This window comes from Neolamprologus brichardi, chromosome 3 (assembly GCF_056152115.1).
Source record: "Neolamprologus brichardi isolate AB-2024 chromosome 3, ASM5615211v1, whole genome shotgun sequence".
In the NCBI taxonomy this organism is placed as follows: domain Eukaryota; kingdom Metazoa; phylum Chordata; class Actinopteri; order Cichliformes; family Cichlidae; genus Neolamprologus; species Neolamprologus brichardi.
Genome location: NC_142106.1, coordinates 4,356,310 through 4,380,320, shown reverse-complemented (window position 1 = coordinate 4,380,320; position 24,011 = coordinate 4,356,310). Strand labels below are relative to the sequence as shown.

Here is a 24,011-nt window from a genome sequence, read left to right as displayed (position 1 = left end):
CTTTAGAGATGTTGCACAAATGGAAGAACGCAGTCTTACATATTTGCAAGTGTTATCTGGCTTCATGGTTAAAGCTGGGTGTCATCTGCATAGCAGTGCACACCTGTTCAACCACTCACGTTCATTTCACTGTGATGTGCATTAAAATGAAGCTCCACAGGCTGTTGGACAACAAGCTTTATAGTTTCAGTTGGTCCAGTTTAATGTGCAGCCATCACGGAGAAATAATCAGCAGCACTGAGAGCGCGCTCAGCAACAAAACCATTATTTCACTGCTCTGTGCTTTAAATCAGCAGGTTAATGATTTGCTGCAGCATTCGTTTTCACAATAGTGTTCTTTTATAGATTTTTCATCCCTATCTGATAATGTGTTTTAGTAGGTGGAGCTCGTAGGGATCATTTTTTGTGGAGTCATGTGATCCATCAAACACCCCCTTTAGATTGGTTACATGCTGCCAGCACCGCCTCTTTCATGTGAACGTATGAGCAAACTCTGGGTTAACTTAGTGAGTTAACACATGTTGGTTTGTACAACCTGACTGTAATAATGAAAACCGTCTGTTCTTCACTGGGATTCCCTTTTGTCCAGTTTGGGTTTTGAGTCCATTTTATTATTGTGTGACATTTAGAGGAGGACGGTAAACCTGTCCTGGTCGAGGAGGAGAGATTGCTGTTGTTCTCTGCAGTGGTTTAAGCATTCAAACGACAAACTCTGTAACATGAGTTCACTAAATGAAGCCCCTCACTGTAGTTTATTTTATTTCTGTAAAGTTGCATCATCCTAAAAACTTGATTCTGTTCGGATGTAGATCCGAGTGACAGACTCACCTCCGTCCCCTCAAACAGACCACTCAGTCATGGACGTGTTCGTACAGCAGCTACTTTCAGCTGCTCCCTCATCACAAGACGCTGTCACAGCACACAGCTCTGCATGTTTTACACCAAATGCAACACAAAGGCAATTATTGTCACCACTGAACATGTTAACCTCTACACTATGGAGCCATAAACCTCTGTTCTTACAGTATAGTATGCTTTCATTATGTAACCCGAGTTAAAAAGATGCATAAATAGTAAAAGATAAGTAAAGTCTAAGAATATAAATATCAAAGAGTTCATTTATTTAAATTTTCTTGTATATTAAAAAGATCAAAGTTCATGTCAACTGATTAAAAACATGTTTGCATTGTTTAAAATACGTTATCTTTCTTTTCTTGTGACTTGTTTGTGAGAACTGTAATTTCCTACGGGGATAAGGTCTGTGAAGGTAACACAGGGTGGAGAAGGAAAAAGAGAAAAAAGAGAGCGCGAGGAGAGAGGGCGGTGGTGCGTGAGTTACACGGAGCATCCGGAGAAGTTAGCTTGTTTTTATGTAGTATCAGTGAGTGTGTTTCGACTTTTCAGAAAGATAAGTCACAGTGTCGGTAAGTTAGTGACGTGACACGTAAAGTTTCGGCGTGAAGCTGCTGGACTGTGTGTTTTGTTTACTGCGGCCGTGCAGGCATTAAGTTAAAGCGAGGCTAACCCAGCCGTTAGCTAATAAGGACTACTGTAGCTGCCGTTTCGCTAAAGTTGTGGAAGTAACAAGCTGCAGAGGATCGTTACCGAACTGGATAACGACGGACAGACCCCGGATAGTCACTCTGAGTGCCCGAGTCACTCAGAGTACCTCTGGCAACGTGGGAAGCTAAAACAGGTAGCTTGTGGAGCACGTGGAGATCACGGACCTTCCTCATCTTTGTGCTACTGCATTCAGAGCGGAGTGTTTCTGAAGGAGCTGAAGACAACTTGTTGCCTGGATTAATCTGGTGGGAAGTGCACGTTTCACAAGGTACTGAGTTTATTTATTTATTTATTGATCGTTGAGTGAAGAACTTCCGGTTGGGAGATCGTTTTGGATTTATACTGGAGCAATTGACTATGTGCACGTTAGCATATGCTACTTCCGGTGCAGAAACTCCTGTGGGGAGCTCTGTTTCCGGTGTCCTATTCACGCCCTGTTTACGGTCCAAAACAAGTTAAGCAAATGAATAAATCAAGCGGCGATTTACATTTCTATAGATGTCTCGGGCATTTACCCAATATATCTGTAAACGATGTTCATCGACTTGTCGATATTTTTCCCCGCGCCTCAGAGCAAAAGAGAAAAGGGATTCAAATGTTATATTTCTCAGTGTCCCTCGTTTATCGCGGGTGTTATGTTCTAAAAATAACCAGTGATAGGTGAAATCAAGTAGCCAATTTTATTTTTTGACGGTGCAAAACGTTTGGTGGACATCGTGGACATACAGCACTGCACTTCAGAGTCACACTGCTAGCATCGATGCAGCGATGCTGTACAGGAGAGACGTCACGGAGGAGATCGTCTGCAGTGATCAGGACACAATGTGACGTAAAAAAAACCAAAAACATGCAAACTTGCACTAAAAAATCTGTGAAACAGCGAGGTGAAAGGTGAACCGTGTTATAGCGAGGGACCGCTGTAATTTTGAAGGTAAGTCACAACATACCCTTCGTAAATACTAATGTATAGAAACCGTTACCAGCAATCATTCATTTTTGTGTGGCTTTTTTTTCACGGTTTGTTAACATGCTGTGTAGGTGTGTACTTGACGAGCTGATCTCGACATAACGGGAAACATCTGGTTTGACTATTGTTCACCTGTAGTTTGAATGCTGAACATTTGCCTGTTTAAATCATGAGACCAGTCACTGTACAGAGATGTGCTTCTGAATGTGGACGATGTGTCTTCTGCTGCAGTTCTGCTTGTGTTGAGTGATGTAAACAACTGATCGATCTAAACTCTTTAAACGTCAAAAATGATCATTAGATTTTTTATGACACACAGTGGTGAGTGTTCCCACCTCCTGCTCTTTGTAACTTAACGCCATCTTTCCGTTTTCGAGTTGTGGACATGATTTTGGAGGATATCTTCGCAGTAGCGATTGACCGCAAAGTAAAGCTACCGGAAATGTACAACCCCACATCCAGTCTCAAACCAGGAAGTTAGCATTTTCTCGTGCACAGGGTCAATACAGGCCTGCAACGTAGGGTTTATCTATGCCGGCTTTAGGTTTAGTTTGGGACTGTTTCCACAAGATAATTCCACTTTAGATCAACAGTATCAAACCCCACAGTGATACCATATCAAAATCAAGTCAGTCTGATTTTGCCTTCCAAAATAAAAGCCCTTTCAAATTTAGCATATATGACCTACTCTTTTAACGATTTCAAAATGCTCTTAAACAGAATTTTGCTGTTTCCACAGGATGAATCCATGTTAGATCAACAGTATACAGCCCCACAGTGATACCATATCAATATCAAGTCATTCTGATTTTGCCTTCCAAAGTAAAAGCCTTTTCAAATTGTCCATAATTCACCTACCTTTCAGTGATTTCAAAATGCTCTAAAAAGAATAATTTCGGTTTCCACCTTAGAATTATTCTGAAATGTTTTTTCATTCTTTCTGTTACTCACATGTATGTTTTGATGTGCAATGGTGTTAGTTTGAATGACATCTCCAAGGCCCTTTAATTTATAATTGTCTTTTTTGTTTTTACTTTGTTTGTCAAGTATTCACCACATTTAAAACCCACAAAAAAAAGACAATAGTTAACTTTAAAATTAGTACAGAGGTGGAGAATAAACTCAGCCGTGGTGTCTTTTGTCTTATGCAGTCAGAGAGATTATTGAATGTTTTGGTGGATGTATTTTCCTCTGTGGTGGGTTACGATGTGCGCCCCCCACCCCAGGCTCCGTGGGGCTTGGTGGTGGTGCTAATATAGGCCCCCGTCCGGATGTGCCTTTGTGGCTTCCAGGGGTGCCTACTTGGGTCAGTGGGGGACCTGGCCCCACGAGAGAGTACTTTGCCTTCACTTCCCTCCCCTCCTCATCCCCACTCCATCACACCGCCTCACATGCAGGGCTTTGGCGTACAGTTGTTTCACTGAGGTGGGTGTGAGACATTCCTGCTGTGTGCCCTTCCGACCACCTGTACCTCAATTTTATTCCACAATCTATACATCAACATCACTTGTGCTGGGCATGCTGAATGGCGTCCAAGGGATGGTCTGTGTATTCAACCTCTCCTAAGTTGCCGGTGCCCACGTCTCAATTTTAAATACATGTAGATGATAATGTTTCTCGGCAGGGGCCGTGCTGACACCAATATTTATTATCTACTGTTACTTATACTTATCTAGGTTGTGGCTGTGATACTTGCTGTTGCGTACTGTGTTATATTTTTGCTTGTTTTCTTTTCTGTTTTTTTCTTCCAGTAGGTAATCCAATGGAATTTACTGTCTTGTGTCACCGTCCCTCATCCCCTCTGTTTTTCCCCTCTTTTGAACGTCTCTTGTCTAAGTCTTAACCCTTTAAAACCGGTCAGAGCAGCACGCTCTGTTTTGCGTAGCTATTTTTAAATCCCGGTAGCTCTGCAACCACATAAGCTAGCGCAATAATTTTTTTGCATATGAAACCGGAGGAGTTGTACTTACATCTTATGCCATCAGCTTGTCCTCGGTCACAGTTTCCTTCCACATATAGCTTTGCAAAAACTGCATAAAAAGCACCTGCAGCAACAAAAACATAATATTCCAGAAACACGCTTTGCCGATCCAATCAGCTGTTCATAACATTTTACTATGTTGGAATAGACGTCAGCGCAAATGTCCGCCATGACCTGCCCGAAACTCGAAGTGACGTCATTTTCGCGGAAATTTTGTTTTTTTACCATCAGGGCCTCATGAGCCTATACTGGTGTTTTTAAAAGTTATCTTTGACTTTATGACTTTCTGTGTGGTTTCTGGGATGCTTAGGACTCATATTGCACTGCTGGAAATAGTTTATTTTGATGCATATGCTGCTTTTTCTCAAATTTGCATTATAATATTTATTTTCGTTTTTCCTGCAGTATATAAAAATTGGTGTATTTCAAAAATAAAACTATGAAGACACTCAAAATAAATTTCTTGTGGTGGGAAACTATTTTGTGCAACTTTTTTGTATTTGCAGTTTTGAGGGATAAGCCTCTTAAATTTCTCTAACTAGAAATATATGTTAAAAAAACAAAAACGATTTTCAATTTTTTTGTAGTTTATTGCACTTTTTTGCAATTAATGTAATTACTATGCACTTAATGCAGACATATTATTAAAATCTGGGCTATAATGGTTGTATTGATGTATAGCAACTTGAAATGCTCCCAAAAATGGCTCCACAGCATGTAAACATATAATATAAGCTCTGGCGGACTTGGTTCTATGGTAGGTCTTAAAGGGTTAATATTTCCTATCAACCAATTATGTGTATTCCTGTGATAATAACTGCAAATTTAAATTTTACAATAAAATGATTGAATAAATAAAGATATTTTAAAACTTCAATCAAGTGGAGCAATATTGCAAAGCCATAATGGTCCACTTGAAAAAAACAAAATCTGTTGGAGAGCCTATACCGCCCACTACTGGACGTTACAATTAAACAGGCGAGCTTGGAGTGTCTGACTCTGTCGGCATTTCAAAAACTAGAGGTGAAAACATGTCATTTTGAACATAAAAGTCTTGTGCAGAAAAAATGCCGAAGAAGGAGAAGGGGTGAGTTCCTTTTTTAAGTATAAACTTTAAATAGTAACTTTTAAAATTTGCTAACAAAGTAGTTCATCTCCAATTACATGTAATTGAGTAATCAAGTCTTGTAGCCTAGCCTAAGATATTAGCCAGGTTATTTCTGATTGTAAAAATGTCTTTTTTCTTATGTGTAACACGTAAAATTACATTTATGTCACCATATTATTACTGGGGTTTTTTCGATAACAGGCTTCGCTATGAGCAAAAACAAAAAAAGATTTGCGCACAGGACTCAGGCAAAGTTGTAGCATACGGCAGAAATTAATTAACACGTGTTCTATAACAGGCACATCTGTTGCTAACAGGCAATGGCTTTTTAACATCAAGTGCTGCACATTTTCTTCAGGGGCATTGTATTTCACAAAAACATGTTCAAATAGTACTTGAATAGAAACAAAGTTTTGTAATTAGTGGCACCGATTTAAAATTGTTCTCAATTCATTGAGAATATTATACATATTCTTTATAAAATGTTATGATTTCATATTCATCAATGATATAAATGCCACTGTAATGTTTCCTTTTTTACACTTAGAGTCTACCGCTTCTGCTTATTTGGGGTATGTATTTTTTTTCTTCTTTTCTTTCATATACATTTTCCAGGAAAAATAAAACTGAAAATGCTATATCTTCTGTTTTAGAACAAAAAGAAAACGATTACAATCAATGAAATTATTGAAACTGTGGAACAGCTGAAAAAACATGGCATGCAACTGGAGGACCATGCACTTCATAAAGAAGGCCCCTGGGGTCAAGTTTGCCTGACACTTGCTATTCAGAATAATAAAAATAACCGCTACAGAATTTGTGATGCATTTCATCAGGTTAGTTCTTTTCACTTAATTTTTTTAAAAACATATTGTATTAAATTATTTAGTTAAAATCAAATTTATTAAAAATGTATGCCTGTTCTCTACAGAACTTGTCTATACCAGTCAAAGGGGATTCAGATAATGGACAAAAGCCACCAGAGCAGGTTCCATAAATAAAATTCTATGTGTTTGATATCAAATATGTTGGTATACCAAATTTTAGTCAATGTGTTACTGTTGAAATTATCCCTAAACTTAATATTGTCATTTTCAACAGGAAGAACTATCAGCTGCCTCTTCTCTGTCACCGGACATCTCCTCGCAGGTGGAAGGACAGCTGTCTCCTGAGCAGGTCAGTCATTAAAAAATGCTTTCAAATAAGTTATGATTGGTGCTAGGATCATTGTTTAAATGACCACTTTATGTTACATAAAAAATATTTTTAAAAACACAATATACAATTAAATAAAGAATTTTATCAAATGTTGTAACATAGAATGAAATTTATATTTCATGACACTTCTCAACATGAATTTTTGCTGTATATTCTGACATTAGAAACACTGGTTGTTAATATACTTAAAATACACAAGTGTTTCAAGTATATTTACTGATATTATAGTAGTTATGTAACATGGACAAAACGTTTTCTCACAAAATAAATTTTTCCTCTTTTTTAGCCTAACAGCAACTCATCTGATGATGGATTCATAAGAATCAGGGTCCCACTTGAACAGACTTTTTTTTTTCTTGAAAAGGAAAGAATGGACTAATATAAAAAATAAGAGATCCCAAAGAGGATACAAGGGACTACAGTGGACAGATCTGATTTCAGACAGAATACGGACAGTGTTTCCATATTGTTCCTTTGCCTTCAAAAGGCACAGAGTCAAGGCTTTGGACTCAGTAAGAAAGGGCCCTTTCTTCTGGTGTCTGGGTTACTGCAGTTTTGAGGACTGTCCAGTCACTGTCACTGTAGATAATGAAGACGATCTAAAGGCAAAAGTCAATTTTCAAGGTCTCGAGTGTGTGCACAACCACTATGAACTAAGAAGAAGGCCAGTAAGAGCTCATAAGAGAGATAAAATTGGCCATGAATTGGAAAACCAATTACCTAGAGCCATGTATCTGGAAAAAATGAGCAAAATGGATGATGATGTTGTGCAATCGGGGTGTAGAGATGAAGTTCCAACTCCTCAAGTGTTGAGAAACATAGCCTTGGAAATCCGAAAGAAAAGTCGTCTTCATCATAATGAGATTATGAGTCTCCAGTTAATGGTGGCAAACAAGAAGAACAACCCAGAGGATGTATTGCAGAAAGTGATGTTACATCCAAAAGGTGTTTTTTTTTTTATGGTCTTCCAGGAGCATTGAGATTTTCCAGAGCCGCTGTCGGGAGGACATAGTTTATTTGGATGCTACAGGAAGTATCATGAAAAAAAGAAAGGGTTCGCCTCCTTTCTATGTTTACGAACTTGTAGTAAGAAATCCACAGAAAACATCCTCTCCCCTACCAGTGGCTACATATTTAACATGTGACCATACCACTGCCTCAGTCACATATTTTTTGGAAGCATTTCTGACTGATGTTGCAAAGGGCCTTTGGGCGCAAAGCCATGCGTTCACCTTTAATGCTTATGTGTGATGGATCTATGGTCCTAATGCAAGCTATCTGTTTAGCTTTTGCAAAAAAAAATCTGTCTGACACAATAAATCATTATTATAACATCACAAGGAAACAAGGAAAACTTCGAGGTTCCAATTCTTCACAGATGCCTTAGTCATGTTATGAAGAATGCCAAGGAGATCTGTAAAAAGTAGTAAGTGTAGTCCTTTTAATACAGTATTCACTTGTTTGTTTTTTATTGTGACGTGTGACATGGCATTTCATTTTTCAATTTGGGAAAACATTATTACTGTTTTGGAAACACTTAAAGATAATTTCTTCTTAAACTGCACCAAAGAACTACCATCTTGCAATGCACACTGTTGGAGTCTTCACTACTGCAACTTCCTTAAAAGACCTCACTGACATGGTTCGAAGTGCTGCAGTTGTTTTTGGGAGTCCTTGTAGTGGTGAGAATGTCGAAAAACATTTTCACAACCTGCAGTTATGGATGCAGAAAGCCAATGTTGATGTTGATGGCAATGCCAGAAACTCAAAAGCTGATGAGGACCTGAAGGTAAACTGAAGTCAATTTTTATTATTTATCTAAAGGCTAAACTTTTGCCTCTTATACATCTTTTTAAATACTTTGGAATAGCATAATAATCACAAGTAATTTTAAATGTTTTATACAACATAATGTTGGGTTTTTAGATTAAAAATATGAAAGATGAGTGCACACAATGTTCAAATCACATAATTATTCTGTTTTGTCTGTTGGCTTGGGAGTCAAGGGAAACAACCTCTTTGGGAGACATTTTAAGGAGCTCATTTCCAACACATCATTGGAGATGGATGGTGAGGCAAACCCTTACTATAGCAAGGGGCTCATGGAGCACATCAGCAAATATCTTCTTCCTTTTTCTGGATTATGGTCTGCAATAATGTTAGGTAAGCCATTTCAAAGTAGACAAGTAATTAGTTTATAAAATGAAATTACACACATCAATATTATTCTAATCTTCAAAATCCAAAGGTGACCTTGGAAGACATGGCACTGGGAAAATGTATGAGCAGTACCACAACAAATACAATGCCTTAAGAAAGATCAAGAGACAAGTAAGACACATGATTTTTAGTATATATACATATTTGTGTGGTGTGATTGAGAAACGGCGGGTCCAGAGGAGTCATCTGTATTGCAGATCATACAACATTGCACACAACAACAATGTGTATCTTTAAAAAAAATCACATTTAATGATTTCTTAATTTGATTTTTCAGAATATTACTGAGAGTAATAAAACGCAGGGATAATGGAGAAGAGCCAGTGGGATCTGAAAACATATCCGTCTACGTTCGGGAAGGCTCACCAGGCTGGATGACTTTGTTGTCCAGTATCAAATCAGTCACACAGCGCTGCTGAAGGAGTACGAAGACTCAAAAAGAAAGCTTCAAAGAAAGGTTTGCAGAATGACTGGCTGATGTCCATCAATGCTTTGCCGTTTCAAAATGGAACATTAAAAAGAAGTCTTCTTGATGTGGTGGGATATTGAGGTGCCCCACATTGTGATTTTATAGCTTGGTGGCACTGGTGTGTCTTACTGGACATTTTTGTGTGTTTTGCTTTATTGTAAATTAAGGAAAATGTTGTCACAGCATTTCACTTGTAATTCCTAAACAATGTTCAATGACTCCTATATTTTGTTCAGAAATTTAGAGTGGACGAAGAAAAATGGAAGGAACGTCGCCAAAAAAAGAAGGGGAGATATGTAACAGTACTCCGCAAGCCCTTTCCTTTCAGGAGATCTTCAAAGACGGTATAAAATGTTGCGCAAATTTATCGTTCATTTATAAAGACAAATATTTTGCCTAACATTTTTTGTATTTCTTGTACACAATATTTATATAGGTTGCTTCCTCTATGGCCCCGAGTTCCCCTGTGCAGACTGGTAGAGTTGAGGATGTTACCTTGGAAACTCCAAAATTTCAGGTAGGATTGACAACTGCTAACATAAAGGATTCATCAAAGTAATAGTGATGTCTTCTTTTTCCATAGAAGATCCTTTCCATGACACAGTAATCAGTCATGGACACGTGTATGAAGGGCAAATCTTATTTATTTACATGTTGATATTCATGTTCAATTCATTCGATGTGAACATCCAGGATTTTGGTTGACTAGTTGTAACCTTAACCTAAGTGGGAGGCACCAAAATTCAAAATGATTGCAGTGATTACATGGTAAATTTTTGGAATAACAAAATAAATAAATATGTTTTCCTCAGTAGAAACTGAATGGGAACAAGCATTCAGGAACATAGTTAGAGTATGGGAAAAGTAACTTTGCAAGTGTTGCCATTACAGCTTTGAGTTTATATAGTTACCAATGCTCAAGGGTGGCTGTAGCTCAGGTGGTAGAGCAGGTCATCTACTGATTTGAAGGTTGGTGATTCGATTACTGGCTTCTCCTAGTCTGCATACCAGATATCCAAGATACTAACCATAAATTGCTCTCCAGTGCATCCATCGATTGTGTGTGAATGTTAGAACACACTTAGAAAAATCTGCTTGGGTGAATGCACAAGTTGTGTAAAGCGCTTTGAGTGCTCAGAGTAGAAAAGCGCTTTATAAGAACCAGTTCATTTACCATTCAAGACATGGAGTGATACATTTTGAATGAATTTTCCAAAGACATATTGTTAGTAACAGTCCATAAACCTGTGTTAGAAATAACAAAACCATGTTCAATAGCTGGTCAGATCTTATGTTAAGTGTGTTTTCCTTTAATGAGGAGGTCCTGTCTTTGTGGAAGAAAAGAGACACAGAGGTTGTGGTTTCTGTGCTTCCCTCAACAAACCATGGTACGTCCATAATTATCCGCCACAGTGATCTGCCAACCCTTCGACCACAGCTGTGGCTAACAGGCGAGGTATATCAATGATTAATTTAAGCACTCATAACCACAATAATTAGACTGTGTAATGTAATTCAATTAAAAGGACATTATCATGATTATTTATCATTAACATAATTTAAAGTATATAAATTACATAGCTTTGTGTTTATGCAAATTGTTTACGTGGGTAATTGAAGGGCTGTTTCATTGTCTGGCAAAAAAGGAGCAAAAGGGGATCTACATTATGAACCATTACACAGCGGGCTTGATTCTCTTTGGTGATCGGACACAGCTTTCTCGCCAAAGCTTGGGGAACGTAAGATGATTGTCCAATGTCCATATAATTATGTTCAAATACATTTAGAAAGAATTACTGATTGAATGCTAACAGAATTCCACAAACTGTAAGAAATACATAAATGTTTTCTGACAGGTAAACTTCGATCGGTACCATTGTCACGTTTGTTAACATTAAAAATGTGCACTGGAAGTTTCTGGTAAGCAACAAGATTATAACTTTAAAGTCTGTGTATTTTTTTAATGACGATATATTAATATTGTTTTAATGATTTATCTTTGCTACAGTTCATCAATGCAGTGAATCACACTGTTGATCTCCTTGATCCTGCCCCAAGTTCATCAGAGGAGGAAGACTCTAAACTCGCTGCACGTAAATTCAGGTATTTAGGCTTTAACACATTTTGTTCTATGCAAATAGGCTTTACAAGTTAGTTTACTACAACTGCATCTTTGTAGAAGCTTTTTGTACCTGGCCCCACAATGCGTGTTTCTCTGTTGGCATCCTCTTGGCCAGGTCTCATTTGCAAAATAAATCAGTACGGTTAAATAAAAATTATCAGGTGAACAAATTATTTAGACAATAATTCTGATGCAAAAGAGCCAAACGGGACAGGCCAAAAAATAAATAAATAAAAAATAAATAAAATTCTGTAAAATATCTTTTTTTTAAATTAGGAAATACGACATATACCAAATTGTATTCTGCTTTGTAATAATGTGCAGTGATTACTTAAAAATGAGGAGAACCCACCACGCAAAAACAGAATGGGTGGACATTAAATGGAAGGGAGGTGTGTTGACCCATCCAGTGCAGAAGGATGGCTTCAGCTGTGGATGGTAAGTGATGATAATATACATTTGTATATAATTTCTTACTTGTTTGCCATCATGCCATGGTCAGAAGAATATCCACATCCATAACAGTAGCTGTAATAGATATGAATACATCTAATTCTAAATTTCACAGTATACTGCACAAATTAAGTATATGGTTAATACTTTGGTGCCCTAAGTCATGCAGATTTTGTGACATACTCTTTTTAGGATGTGCAAATATTAAGGCTGCACAGCGATTGCAGATAGTACTTATACTTATACTTTAAAGAGAGCAAGTCACAGTTGGGAATTTCAATTCAATTCAACTTTATTTATATAGCGCCAAATCACAACAAAAGCCGCCTCAAGGTGCTTCATAGATACAGAGAAAAACCCAACAATCATATGACCCCCTATGAGCAGCACTTTGGCGACAGTGGGAAGGAAAAACTCCCTTTTAACAGGAAGAAACCTCCAGCAGAACCAGGCTCAGGGAGGGGCGGGGCCATCTGCTGTGATTGGTTGGGGTGAGAGAAGGAAGACAGGATAAAGACATGCTGTGGAAGAGAGACAGAGGTTAATAACAGATATGTGTCATAAAGGATGCACAGCGATTGCAGATAGTACTTATACTTATACTTTAAAGAGAATAAACACAGGATTCAAGTGTAGGCTTGAAATACTGCTTGGAATGGACGGTCTGAATATATATGAAAGCCTATATCAGAACAGATTTGTGACTCTGTTAAAGTCTAAAAATCTTTATTACTGAAGCTCATCAGGGAAACACAAAGACTTCAGACCCTCCCACTGTCTGCACAGAGATCTGCCACAGAGAGTGGTGTTATTCCACAGATCTGATTGGTCAGTAGGTGGTGAGTTCATACCTGCTGATCTGCTGAGGTCTGACCCAGTGAACTCTGGGTCACATTTGACTGAATGTTTAGAGATTTTCATTGTTTTTCAAAGGTCTCACAGAGGACACAGACTGGGCTGGTGTTTAATTTTCCTAAAAGCTGTTTCATTCATTTCTTTTCCTTACTTTGATTTACCAGAGAGGAGATGAGTTTGTAAGAGCGTAGAAGCTCCAGCAGCATTTATAGTCCAAACACAGCTGTTTTATTCTGTTTGACACAAAGACTGAAACATTTCACAAAGAGGTCAGAGCGACTTCAGAGTTCTTTCTAAAGAGATGAGGATGCAGAGCTGTCTGTACCTGGTCTGTGTCCAGAGGAATGTGTTTGTAATAATGAACAAACTGCAAGTACTCAGCTTCATACTTTAGAAGGCCTCAGTGATGTGGACTCTTCAGCTGATCTGTCCACGAGGAGGAGGAGACGATCTTAGAGGAGAAACAGCTACGATGGTCACACAGATTCAGCCTCACTCTGAGAAAACCAACAGACTGACAGCAGCAACTACACCTGCTCCATCAGTGATGGGAGAGACCGACAAGCGTTCATTTACAGGTCAAAGGTCAGCAACAAACCCCAGCACCTGCTGTAGATACTGATGTCAGTACTGTAGGCAAAGGTCAGAGGTCAAACTGAAGGGAAGATTTCCTAAATAGACTCACAGTAACATGTAGCTCAGAGCGAACCTCAGTGGAAACAGGATGTCTCTGCTACGACAGCTGCAGTGGAGGGTTCCACTCACAACATCTACACACTGTGCACAGTGGAGCACAGCTGGACGCACACAGATGTGCAGCAGTGTGTGTTCCTGCTGGCAGACAGCTGTGAACAACAACATGAATCTGTCTGTGAGAGTCCAGTCACAGGTTGAGCTTCAGTGTGAGACTCTCTCCTTCCTCCTGGGTGATAAGAAGACGGTTTCATCTGGGAACGACCTCGGGCAGCACTGCTGCGTTATCTTGTTGAGATGTTGGGAAGGCCTCCAAACATGATCCACCACGAGGCCGAAGAGCACGAAGGGCAAGGAAATGTTTATCAAAGCAGAAAAACAAAACGCCATCCTGAGAGTGCAGCCATAACTCTCCCTGTGTGAGAAGATCCTGCTCAGCTGTTGCTTAGCAGCCGTGTTTACTCTGGCATGGAAACCAGAAACTGGGCTGTGAGCTGGACTCTGACAAACAGCAGCAGCAGCGTCATCATCAGGTTTCCATAGTGCAGCAGAAGCACAACACCTAAAGTCTACCTGGAGGTGGTGCAGATTGTTTCTGTTGTTCAGCACGTGAGCTGGAAGTGTGGTAACTTTAACCTCAAGCATCAGTTGAGTCAGAGCAGCTGTGCCTCCTCCTCCATGCCCATCAGGAAACAGAATGCAGATCTGTCTTCCTGTCCTTCAGACAACTCTCCTCTGTTTGGCGTCCTATACTATATGTGCTGTTTGCTTTATCTCTTTAAGGAAGGATGAAAGAAATAAAAATGAAACTTTTTCTCATGATGGGTTAGCTGTGGAAATATCCACCAGTTACACTCCAGTGGATGCTCAGAAAACAGCTGAGGGTTATTATCCACCAGCCTTCTTCTAGTAGCTGACCTGCTGCTGAAATCTTGAAAATCTCATTTGCACAAAATTGTCTGTCATCTATGATCCAATCAGCTTCAGTTTCTTCTGTCGTGTGACATCATCGAACCTGACAAATCTCAAGATCTGATGACAATAAACATGAAACTGATTAAGAGTTAGTGTGAAATATTTAGAAACTTTGTGACAGGACAGAGAAACTATTTTAGGCTGATTATTGTTGCAGAAGTGTCCTTCACTGAGTATCCAAGCAGTCACAATAAGGGAGACATGTGTCCATGTTTGTGTCCTCGCTTCACGCCTCCACACAGATAAAGACCTGATTATAGTTTCCAGTCTGCTGGGCTCCAGGTGACATAGGCTCCATTAACAGAGTGAGAGGGTCTCTGCAGACACCCACAGGCTCAGCGTCATGACCACACTCGCCCTTAATGCTGCTCACATGTGCAAAAGCTGTTTCTTCATCCTGCAGCTCCAAAGAGCTTTGCACAGCGCAGCCGAAACCAGCAGCAGGTAGTTATTCAGTCTTATATTGAAATCATCACCTGGTGTTTCATTTTTATTATTATGGTTAAATAACAGAATTCTTCTTAAATTATTACATTTGTACACATCTGTGGAAATGTCTCTGGACTCTCCTCAGCAGTAGATTTACAGCTTTAAACAGAGAAACATTTATTTCCCCAGAGATTGTTAAAATAAAATCATCAACATTAAGATTTAAGGTCTATGGTTCCCATGGTAACAACCTTCACCTCTAAGGGTTGAATAAATGTCTTGGATCCGATCTTTAGAGATAAACACTCAGTCCCCACCAAATGAATGTAACAGAGAAATAAATGGATGACTAAATGAAACTGAACTGAAGCTGTGCTGACACACTGAGGACAGACTGGACTCTGCATGCTGCGTTTACTGTCTGCTCAGGAAAGCAGAGCACCGCTGCACACAGAAGGGTTACTGTCTGCTGTATTCATCACAAAACACTTCTATCAAAATAATTTCATTGTTCACAGTTTATTTCAAATGTTTTTAATTATCATTTCACAATAACCATTTACTGGCTCTTAAAAATTAAGAAATATAGCTGCAGTTTGAAATCAGATCATACTTATTTTATCAGACATTTGAATGTATTTCTCATGTTTTAAATTATAAACAACACTTATTTAAAAAGGTCCCAGTCAGCTTTCAGAGAGCTCAGGCTGAGTCTGTGCAGCTGAACATGGCAGACTGCCACAGATCACCTCTGAGGAAAGACGAGGTCGTTCAGCTTCCTCGTAGTTTCACACCTGTTGATGAACTCTGTGTCGGCCAAAGTTCATCAACAGGTGTGAACCTAGAAATGTGAACCTTCAAGTCACTGACAGCTGATTGTAGCGTGTCCTGGTGCTCTTCTGTGATTCAGTGTGTGCAGCCAAACATGATGGCAGACTGCCACAGATCACTTCTGAGGAAAGAGGAGGCGTTCAGCTTCCTCATAGTTTCACACCTGCATGAAGCAGCCTCACCCTGACAGCTTCAAATCACTGTCAGCTGATCACTTCCTGTCCTGTGATTGGCTGAGCTTCAGGCCTTCTCTCAGTCAAACTGGAAACAGGGATTGGGACAGTGTGAGGGTTTGTGGAGTGCCACAGTGCTGTAATGAATACTGTAGTGGAAGAAGTTCTTTCACACTCTTCATCCTGCAGCTGCTTTATGTCCATGATCTGCATGGAAACACATCTATGGAGAGGAAATCCAGCTGCTGAGGGTCACATCTGCATCATTGTAGCTACAGTGGATGTTTCAGTGTCAGGACTGAAGGCGGAGCTTTGTGCGTGTCAGGGTGAGGCCGCAGCAGCCGCCTCCAACCGGAGCGCTCGGGCGTGAAACTACGAGGAAAGCCGACGTCTTCCTCTTTCCTCAGAAGTGATGTGTGGCCGGCCGGACTTCATTCCACAGATGTGCTTTAACAAAGTGTGAAGCTGAACTCTGAGCTGTGACAGTGTGAGAGTGTGAGAGTGTCAGTAGATGATCAGCAGAGGAAAGTGAAGCTGCTGTGAGCTGATGTCCTGAAGGGCTTTTAAAGAGTCTCTGAGTTTGACAGGAACATGAAGATGTTTGTGGTGTTTGTGATCCTCCTGCACGGTAAGTACACCTTCCTCTCTCTGCTCTCATCATCAGCTTTTCTTTCATCTCTCTCTCTTTAATGTGTTGAAGTGCAGCAGGAGGAGATCGTGCAGGTTTGAGCTTCCTGTCATTCATTAACATTTCCATTATAACTATGAGCATGTGCAACTACACTAACAGCAGAATACATCAACATTAAACACGTTCAGATGAAGCTGTGATTTCTTGCTGTAATCCACAGCTCACAGATAATTTTTGTTTCTGTTTGTGTGTCCTCAGTTTCCCAGCATGCTCTGGCTGTGTTGGTGGAGGTGAATGAGGGGGAAAGATCTGTCCTGCTGCCCTGTCAGTACTCGGGTTTAATACCTGTGGACCCCACAGTAACATGGACTCGCAACGATCTCAATCCCAAATCTGTCCACGTGAGACAGGAAGAAACCGACGATCTCGGAGGACAAAACCAGCGTTACAGCGGACGCACATCGATGAGGCCTGATGCTCTGGACTCTGGAGACTTCAGCCTCACTCTGAGAAACCTGCAGCTGACTGACAGCGGAGGATACACCTGCACACTCAGCAATGAAAGAAATGAAGAGAGAGTGGGAGATGTACAGCTGCAGGTCAAAGGTCAGCAGATGTCCTGATAGTCGTACAAACCACAGTCCAACAGTGCACAGTAACGGTTGGCTTTAATGATACTGTATCTGTTCAGTGTTGAGACTTTATCTGGACAAACTTCAGTTTTAAACATGGTCCTTTTTGAGTTGAGTTCAGAACGTTTAGTTTTATTTGAGGCTTTGTTCACCAAAAAGGAAATACCTCAGAAATATTTGATTCAAACGTCCAAAAAAACATGAACTGTTCTTCTTTTCATGAGCACAGATGTCATCGTCCTCATTCAGGACAGACTCTTTATAGAAAGTGACTGATGTCTTGTCCCAGCAAATGCCCTTTTTGCTGCTTTTTGTTGGAAAGTATTGTTGTTGTATATGATCACGACTGGTAGAACATACATACCCAAACTAGATCAGTGGAACGACTATAATTTCTGCTTCTGGTTGTGGTTTGTTATCATTTGCAGACCAGCAGGTGGAGGTGAAGGTGGAGGAAGGCTCAGACTCCGTCATCCTGCCCTGCAAAACAACACCTGACCTGCCCAAGGACACCACAGTGGAGTGGACGAGATTTGACAGAGAAATCTTGATGGTCCATGTGTATCCAAACAGGAGTGACCACCTTAAGAACCAGGACGACCTTTACTGTGGTCGCACGAAGATGAACGAAGACCTGCTGAGAACTGGAGACCTCAGTCTGACCCTGAAATACCCCACAGAGAGAGACGGTGGAGGATACATCTGCACCATCCACAGGGACAAAGACATCCTGAGACAGAAAGTAGTGCTGCAGGTCAAAGGTCAGACATGGAGATACTACAGATGGTGCCACTTTGTTATGTCCCATACCAATATCAGAAATTTGGATATCTGCTGATACAGACATGAATCCGTCTTTTATCATTAGTAAAACTGTTTTTCTATGTCGTGCTGCATTTTGTAAGTTCATACTCAAGTTTTAACAAACAAAACACATAAAACTAATCATGCAAAATACTTCACTTTTCAACAATACTGATCCTTTTATTTAAACCTTTAGCAGAACTTTAAATCTACACATTTAAAGTAATATTCAAAAAGTAATTTAAATGCAATTTTATGCAGTTTTCAAAACTGGTTTGGTTATGAAAAAAAACCAGTGCAATATCAGGACAAAATGATGTTTATTTTCAACAACTTAAAACAAAACACGTTGTAACAGGACACTTTTATACTTATAGCTGAACGTAGTGGAAAGCAATGCAAATAAATGTAGACTCGGCTTCATGATGGATGCCAGTATTTCTCCCTGATATCTGATCCAGTAATTTAGGTCAGACTGATAATGACGCCATATATCCCTTCCCTAGTAGATAAAGGTCAGAGGTCAGTTTTTATGTTTCTCCACAGAACCATTTCCAGCCTGGACAAAAGCCCTCCTGGTTCTCCTGCTTCTCCTGCTTCTTGTTCTCGTTGTTTCCGGAGGTCTCATATTTCATTTTCGTCACTATTTCATGTCAGGTGAGTGTCTCCTACTACACTACCCATAATGCATTTGTGTGGTTAATATTTGTCATTTGTTGACTTGTTGGCGTCAGTTACAAACAGCTGCTACAGAGAGCTGAAGAGAGTAAATGTTCCTCCTTGAGTTGTGCTCAGTCATGTGGTGGAGAGCTTCAGATGTTCAGACACATGAGATCTTCATGGTTTCTGTGCTGATGTGTGTGAGACATGGCCGACTGTGGAGGCTCAGTCTGTCTGTTCTTCTGCTCTTCATCCAACATGTCTGCAGCACTTTACAGGACGCTGCAGACTAGTTACCAAAGAACGAGTCAGGAACACATCAGGAACAAACTGAGACACAATCTGACTGAGACTAGAAGACAAGGAGGGGACAGTGAGGTCATGTGACCATCACAGCTGCTGCTGATGTCATCATGTTGTTCTTTGTTGTCCTCAAAGGTTACAAGGTGAAGGTGGATTCAGGGGTGGAGTCTGTCCAGCTGCCCTGCAAAACCACAGTTTGCCTGCCTAAAGATGCTAAAGTGGAGTGGACGGACAAATATGGGAAGGTCCACGTGTATGAGAACGGCTCTGACCAGCCTGAAGAACAGCTCCAGGTTTACAGAGACCGAACGGAGATGAAGAGAAAATGGCTGAAAACTGGAGACCTCAGTCTGACCCTGAAACATCCCAAAGACAGTGACACCTACACCTGCACCATCTACAGCCGGCAGCAAAAGATCCTGATGAAGAAGGAAGTGGAGCTGAAAGTCAGAGGTCAGTTCTGTAGATACAGGTCAAAGGTCAGATTCATTGTAATGGTGTGCTAAGTATCAGTTGGCTAAACGCTCCTTCCTCCCCCCAATACATCACAATACAGCATAAGCTTTTTTTCTGTCCATTTATAGTGAGTCACATCTGAGTCTCGATATTGGAACATAATTTAGAACTTTGTCTCACTTTTAGATTTCTTAATGAACTGGTTGTTATATAGCACTTTTCTATCTGAGCACTCAAAAACAAATGGCCTCATTCACTCATTAAAGTACTTTTTTCTAGACTTTTTCTATCAAACATTTACACAATTTCACATTCCAGCCACCTGACATGAGACTGGAGCAGATCAAACCAATCAAACCTTCAACCTTTCCATTAGCAGATGTCCTGCTCTATCCCCTGAGGCACCCCACGAATTTGTGGTGTCCCTGCCTCTCTTTCACTAGCTTTTGACCTCAAACTCTAACCACCATCTAACAAGATTATAACCACCATTAAAAATGAATACGGCAAGGCCACTAATGATACAGTTCACATGGAAGCATTACGGTGTGTTCACACCGAACGCGATGGACGCGAACAAAAACGCCCCAAACGCCCCTAATTTGACGCGTGCACATTGGCGCCTCAACGCGTGTCCACGAAAAATCCATCGCGCGTCAAAATATGATATTTTGACGCGCGTGAACCGGAAATGTGGGAGGGATGTGGGAGGAAGTTGTGCCAGACCGGTATCTTTGCAAGATGGCAGCTGTCGAGTTAGCGCTTGAAGAGAGAGTCTCCCTTCTCTATGTACTGTGGAGAGCAGAGCAGCGGCGTAAAAGACACCCTCGCCGTACCTGGGTCCATCAGGTCCTCCAGAGGCATGAGCAGTTTGGTGAGTTTCACCATTTGCTCCAGGAGCTGCGCCTGGATGACGGCCGATTCCAGCGACATCACCGTCTGTCACTCGGCCAGTTTGAGGACCTGCTTCCCCGGGTCGGTCCCAGAATCGCCCGCCTAGACACCAATTACAGGCGCTCAATCCCACCTGCAGAGCGCCTGTCCATCTGCCTGAGGTTAGTAAAAGTATTTAATACGGTAGTCCTTTATTGATACCTGTGCTAATACATGCTAAACCATCCATTTATACACTGCTAACATGGATGTGCTATGCTAACAGTGAATGCTCTCGGTTTTTACTGATAGCAAACTGTGGTACGGAGACGACTGTTTATAATATTTCTAGTGATACTCAGAAGGTCTCATCAAGTCCCGATTTAATTCGATTTATGCTGTTATCAGTGTTTGCAATGATAGCATGGCTGTGGTGTCATATCAATGTATGCGCTCGGTGTTTGCTGATATCAAACTGTAGCATTAGGACCACTGAGTTAACCTTTGTAGTGATACTCACTCCTTTTTATTTAGACCTGGTTTAATTCTGGGATAGTTGAATATTTGTATATAATCCCCGCAGACTGTTTTAGATTATATCTAATATATATCATGTAATTATCCTTATAATTACAAAAGGTTTTATGTAAGATTTATGTTTTGCAATTTGTAATTTTGGAATTTCAATAATGTATTTTGTAACTGCAGTACACATAATACTCATTTTAAACAATTTTGTCCAGGTTCCTTGCCAGCAAACAACTCCTCCAGAGAGGCTGTCCTGGTGAGGGAGAAATTCATGGCTCACTTCTCGGCGGAGGGAGCTGTGTCTTGGCAACCAAAGGAGTAGCCTGTTTGAAGTCCGAGTGACTTCCCCACAACGGCTCTTTTAAGAGCCACCCACAAACCTCTAAAGAGTGTTCCTGTCTTTTTAAATTTTTCTTAATAAATGGAGCTCTACTCCAAAATAAACTAACCTCTTTTTACTCTCTTAAATAACTTGTCTTCACTATGTTCCTATATACAGTGTGGTGCAAAAGTTTGGGCAACCTTATTAAAAGTCATTATTTTCCTGTATAAATCACTGTTACAATGAAAAATGTCACTTACATATATCATATAGGAGACACACACATTGATATACACTAAATATTTATTTCATTTCTCTTTTTTTGTGTCGCCAATTTATGCACCTGCTTGATTTAAACAGTTATTCCACACTTTCTTTAAACTGCATTTCACTTCTCAAATATCACTGTGTGTCTCCTATATGATATATTTAACTGACTATTTTTATTGTGACAACCAGTGATATGTACAAGAAAATAATTACTTTTTTACAATGTTGCCCAAACTTTTGCATCCCACTGTATTAGTATGTTTTGTCATTAGTATAATATGAAATAAATTCTACTTGTGTCAAGTCGGGTGCCAATATTTGCTGTGTAGTAGAACAGAGACATTTTGTCATTATAAATGTTTATTTGAAAAAATATAAATTCATTAACAAAAACATTTATCATAAATATATGAAATTTAACTATTTACAGAGAGACAGGAATAAAAAGGACCCAGCTTGGAGTGGAAGAGCCTCAGGGAGAAGGAGGAGAAAAATAAGAACATTGTTTCTGCCCTGGAGAGCTGCTGCCTCATCAGAAAACTACTGATCATTAGGGTCCAATGTTTCCAAATTTAACACAGCTGTGCTGTTTTCAAAAACTAATTTATAAATTTGAAATTTCACGAATTCTCGTGTCTGAGGCGGCATGCTCTCCAGAACAGGAACAAGGCCGAGGAGGAAATGTTCAGTTGGAGACGGGCGTGGCCTCTTTAGGGACTCCAGGATGGCCAGCTCCACCGCCGATGGACCGTCCTGGGACCCGTCCCTCGCCCGCCTTCGAGCTGTCCTCCTCTGTGGGCCTGTAAAACACAGCACAAAACAACACAAAGTAATGAGAAGGCTACTACTAGATTTTCATTTTCAAAATTGAAAAAAACAGGATATAAACAGATTGGTTGTAGATATTTAGTAAAGGTGATCACAAGGGAATTCAAGCAAGTAAAAAGCTGTCAGTGCTTGATGTTCATACCTGTGGGTGCAGCAGCAGGAGCTGAGGGACCAGGGACTGGAGAGCCAGGAGAAGAGACAGGGGAGGACTCTGCTGCATGATTACTTGACTCTATGAAGACAATATTAAATGTTAACAGGTTGAAGACAATAGTCATAGAGAATATTATATTATTATATACTTATATACTTATTATTATATACAGTGGTCTCTCATTTATTGCAGCACATGAACAGTAGTCACAGTTCTCACAAGTTGATTCTCAAAGTGAAAACCTTTGTCGATTTTAAAACGTAAAAGTATTATGCCGCGCTTTTTCTCCGTCTGCGGCGCCACTTTTGTGCGCCTTTTTTGCTCCCGGTGCAGGTGTGTATTTCCGAATGAGGGTCATAATTATGAGTGTTTTTGTGCTGTTTTTTTCTATTGGATGTGATGGTTATCAAAACCAAACATGATAAGTTTGGCAAGCGCAGGAGACACGACACGGAGGAGATTTGTCATTTGGGCTGCAGAATGCAATGCGCATCGTTGAAAGCTGTACGGTGCAATAAATAAAATCAGCGAAAAGGCGAGGCAGTGACGGATGAACAGCGGGACTACTGTATACTGTTTATTAATAAACAAAATATGTTCCTGTATGACAACACGCATAAATTAACTGCCTACATTAACTCAATGTAAACATACCTTCTGACTGACACTCCCCTGCTGCCTCTTCGGGCTGTCCCTGGTCCTCGGGGGAGAAGTTCTCCACGGTCCGCACCATATTTCCGCTAGTCTCCCGCGGGGTGAGGAAGGGGTCCAGAAACCCCATGATCTCTGTCTTCTTCTCCTTATTATAAGTGTCCCTGAGGCTCTTCCACTTTCTCCTGCAGATGTCCTCTGAATAAACGCATTATCTTGTTAGCGGAAAGGTATTTGTACATCAGTGGGAAAATAGCGGGACAGTAGGCGGGCTTGCTAGCTTTTGCGCGGGTTCATCGGGTCAGTCTGAAAATTAAAAAGAAGAAGGAATGAACTTACCAGGTTGCCCGATCTCCTCACTTATGTGTCTCCAAGCTAGGTCCTTTTTATTCCTGTCTCGGTAGAAGTAGTAGCTAGCATCGTATAGCTCCGGGTGATTAGCCACGGCTCTGATAAGCTTTTCCTCCATACTGAATGAAGAATGAAGGGCTTTGGCTGGATCTGCCCCTTTGACCTAGGTCAGAGCCACGTCACCAGGCTCCTGATTGGTTGTCGCGGCGCGATTTGACGCTGGAGTTCAGACTTTTCCAACTCGAGCGGTAGACGCGAAACGCGCGTATGCACAAAATGCAACACAAAAACTCACGCGCGTGGTTTTATTCGCGAGTCAAACGCGCCAGACGCGCTACACTGACGCGCGTTTCATGCGTTTTGGCTTTTTCGCGACGCAAATCTGCTTCCGAATTTTCGCGGGACCCACAATCGCGCGTCATCGCGCTTTTCCATTGACTTTACATGTAAACCTGACGCTCTATTCGCGTCCATCGCGTTCGGTGTGAACA

General features: G+C 40.5%; 1 protein-coding gene and 1 pseudogene across 6 annotated transcripts in view; both read left to right on the top strand.

Annotated features, from left to right (window-relative positions):
• Window positions 1-5,578: 5,578 nt before the first annotated feature.
• LOC148103197 (uncharacterized) lies at window positions 5,579-8,295 on the top strand (annotated as a pseudogene).
• Window positions 8,296-9,398: 1,103 nt separating this feature from the next.
• Window positions 9,399-24,011, top strand: part of LOC148103195 (uncharacterized) — a 28,899-nt gene continuing 14,286 nt past the window's right edge. Inside the window, exons 1-10 of one of the 6 annotated variants that reach the window (XM_087838501.1) lie at window positions 9,399-9,514; window positions 9,763-9,870; window positions 9,963-10,043; window positions 11,535-11,629; window positions 11,973-12,086; window positions 14,867-15,068; window positions 16,947-17,294; window positions 17,749-18,081; window positions 18,671-18,781; window positions 19,223-19,540. In XM_087838501.1, coding sequence (XP_087694627.1) covers window positions 14,987-15,068; window positions 16,947-17,294; window positions 17,749-18,081; window positions 18,671-18,781; window positions 19,223-19,540 — 1,192 coding nt within the window. In that variant the 5' untranslated portion in view covers window positions 9,399-9,514; window positions 9,763-9,870; window positions 9,963-10,043; ... (1 more) ...; window positions 11,973-12,086; window positions 14,867-14,986. Of the gene's footprint in view, window positions 9,515-9,762; window positions 9,871-9,962; window positions 10,044-11,081; window positions 11,447-11,534; window positions 11,630-11,972; window positions 12,087-14,866; window positions 15,069-16,762; window positions 16,781-16,946; window positions 17,295-17,748; window positions 18,082-18,670; window positions 18,782-19,222; window positions 19,541-24,011 lie in introns of those variants that run through there. The other 5 variants (XM_087838500.1, XM_087838502.1, XM_087838503.1 and 2 more) reach the window with 5 other exon arrangements.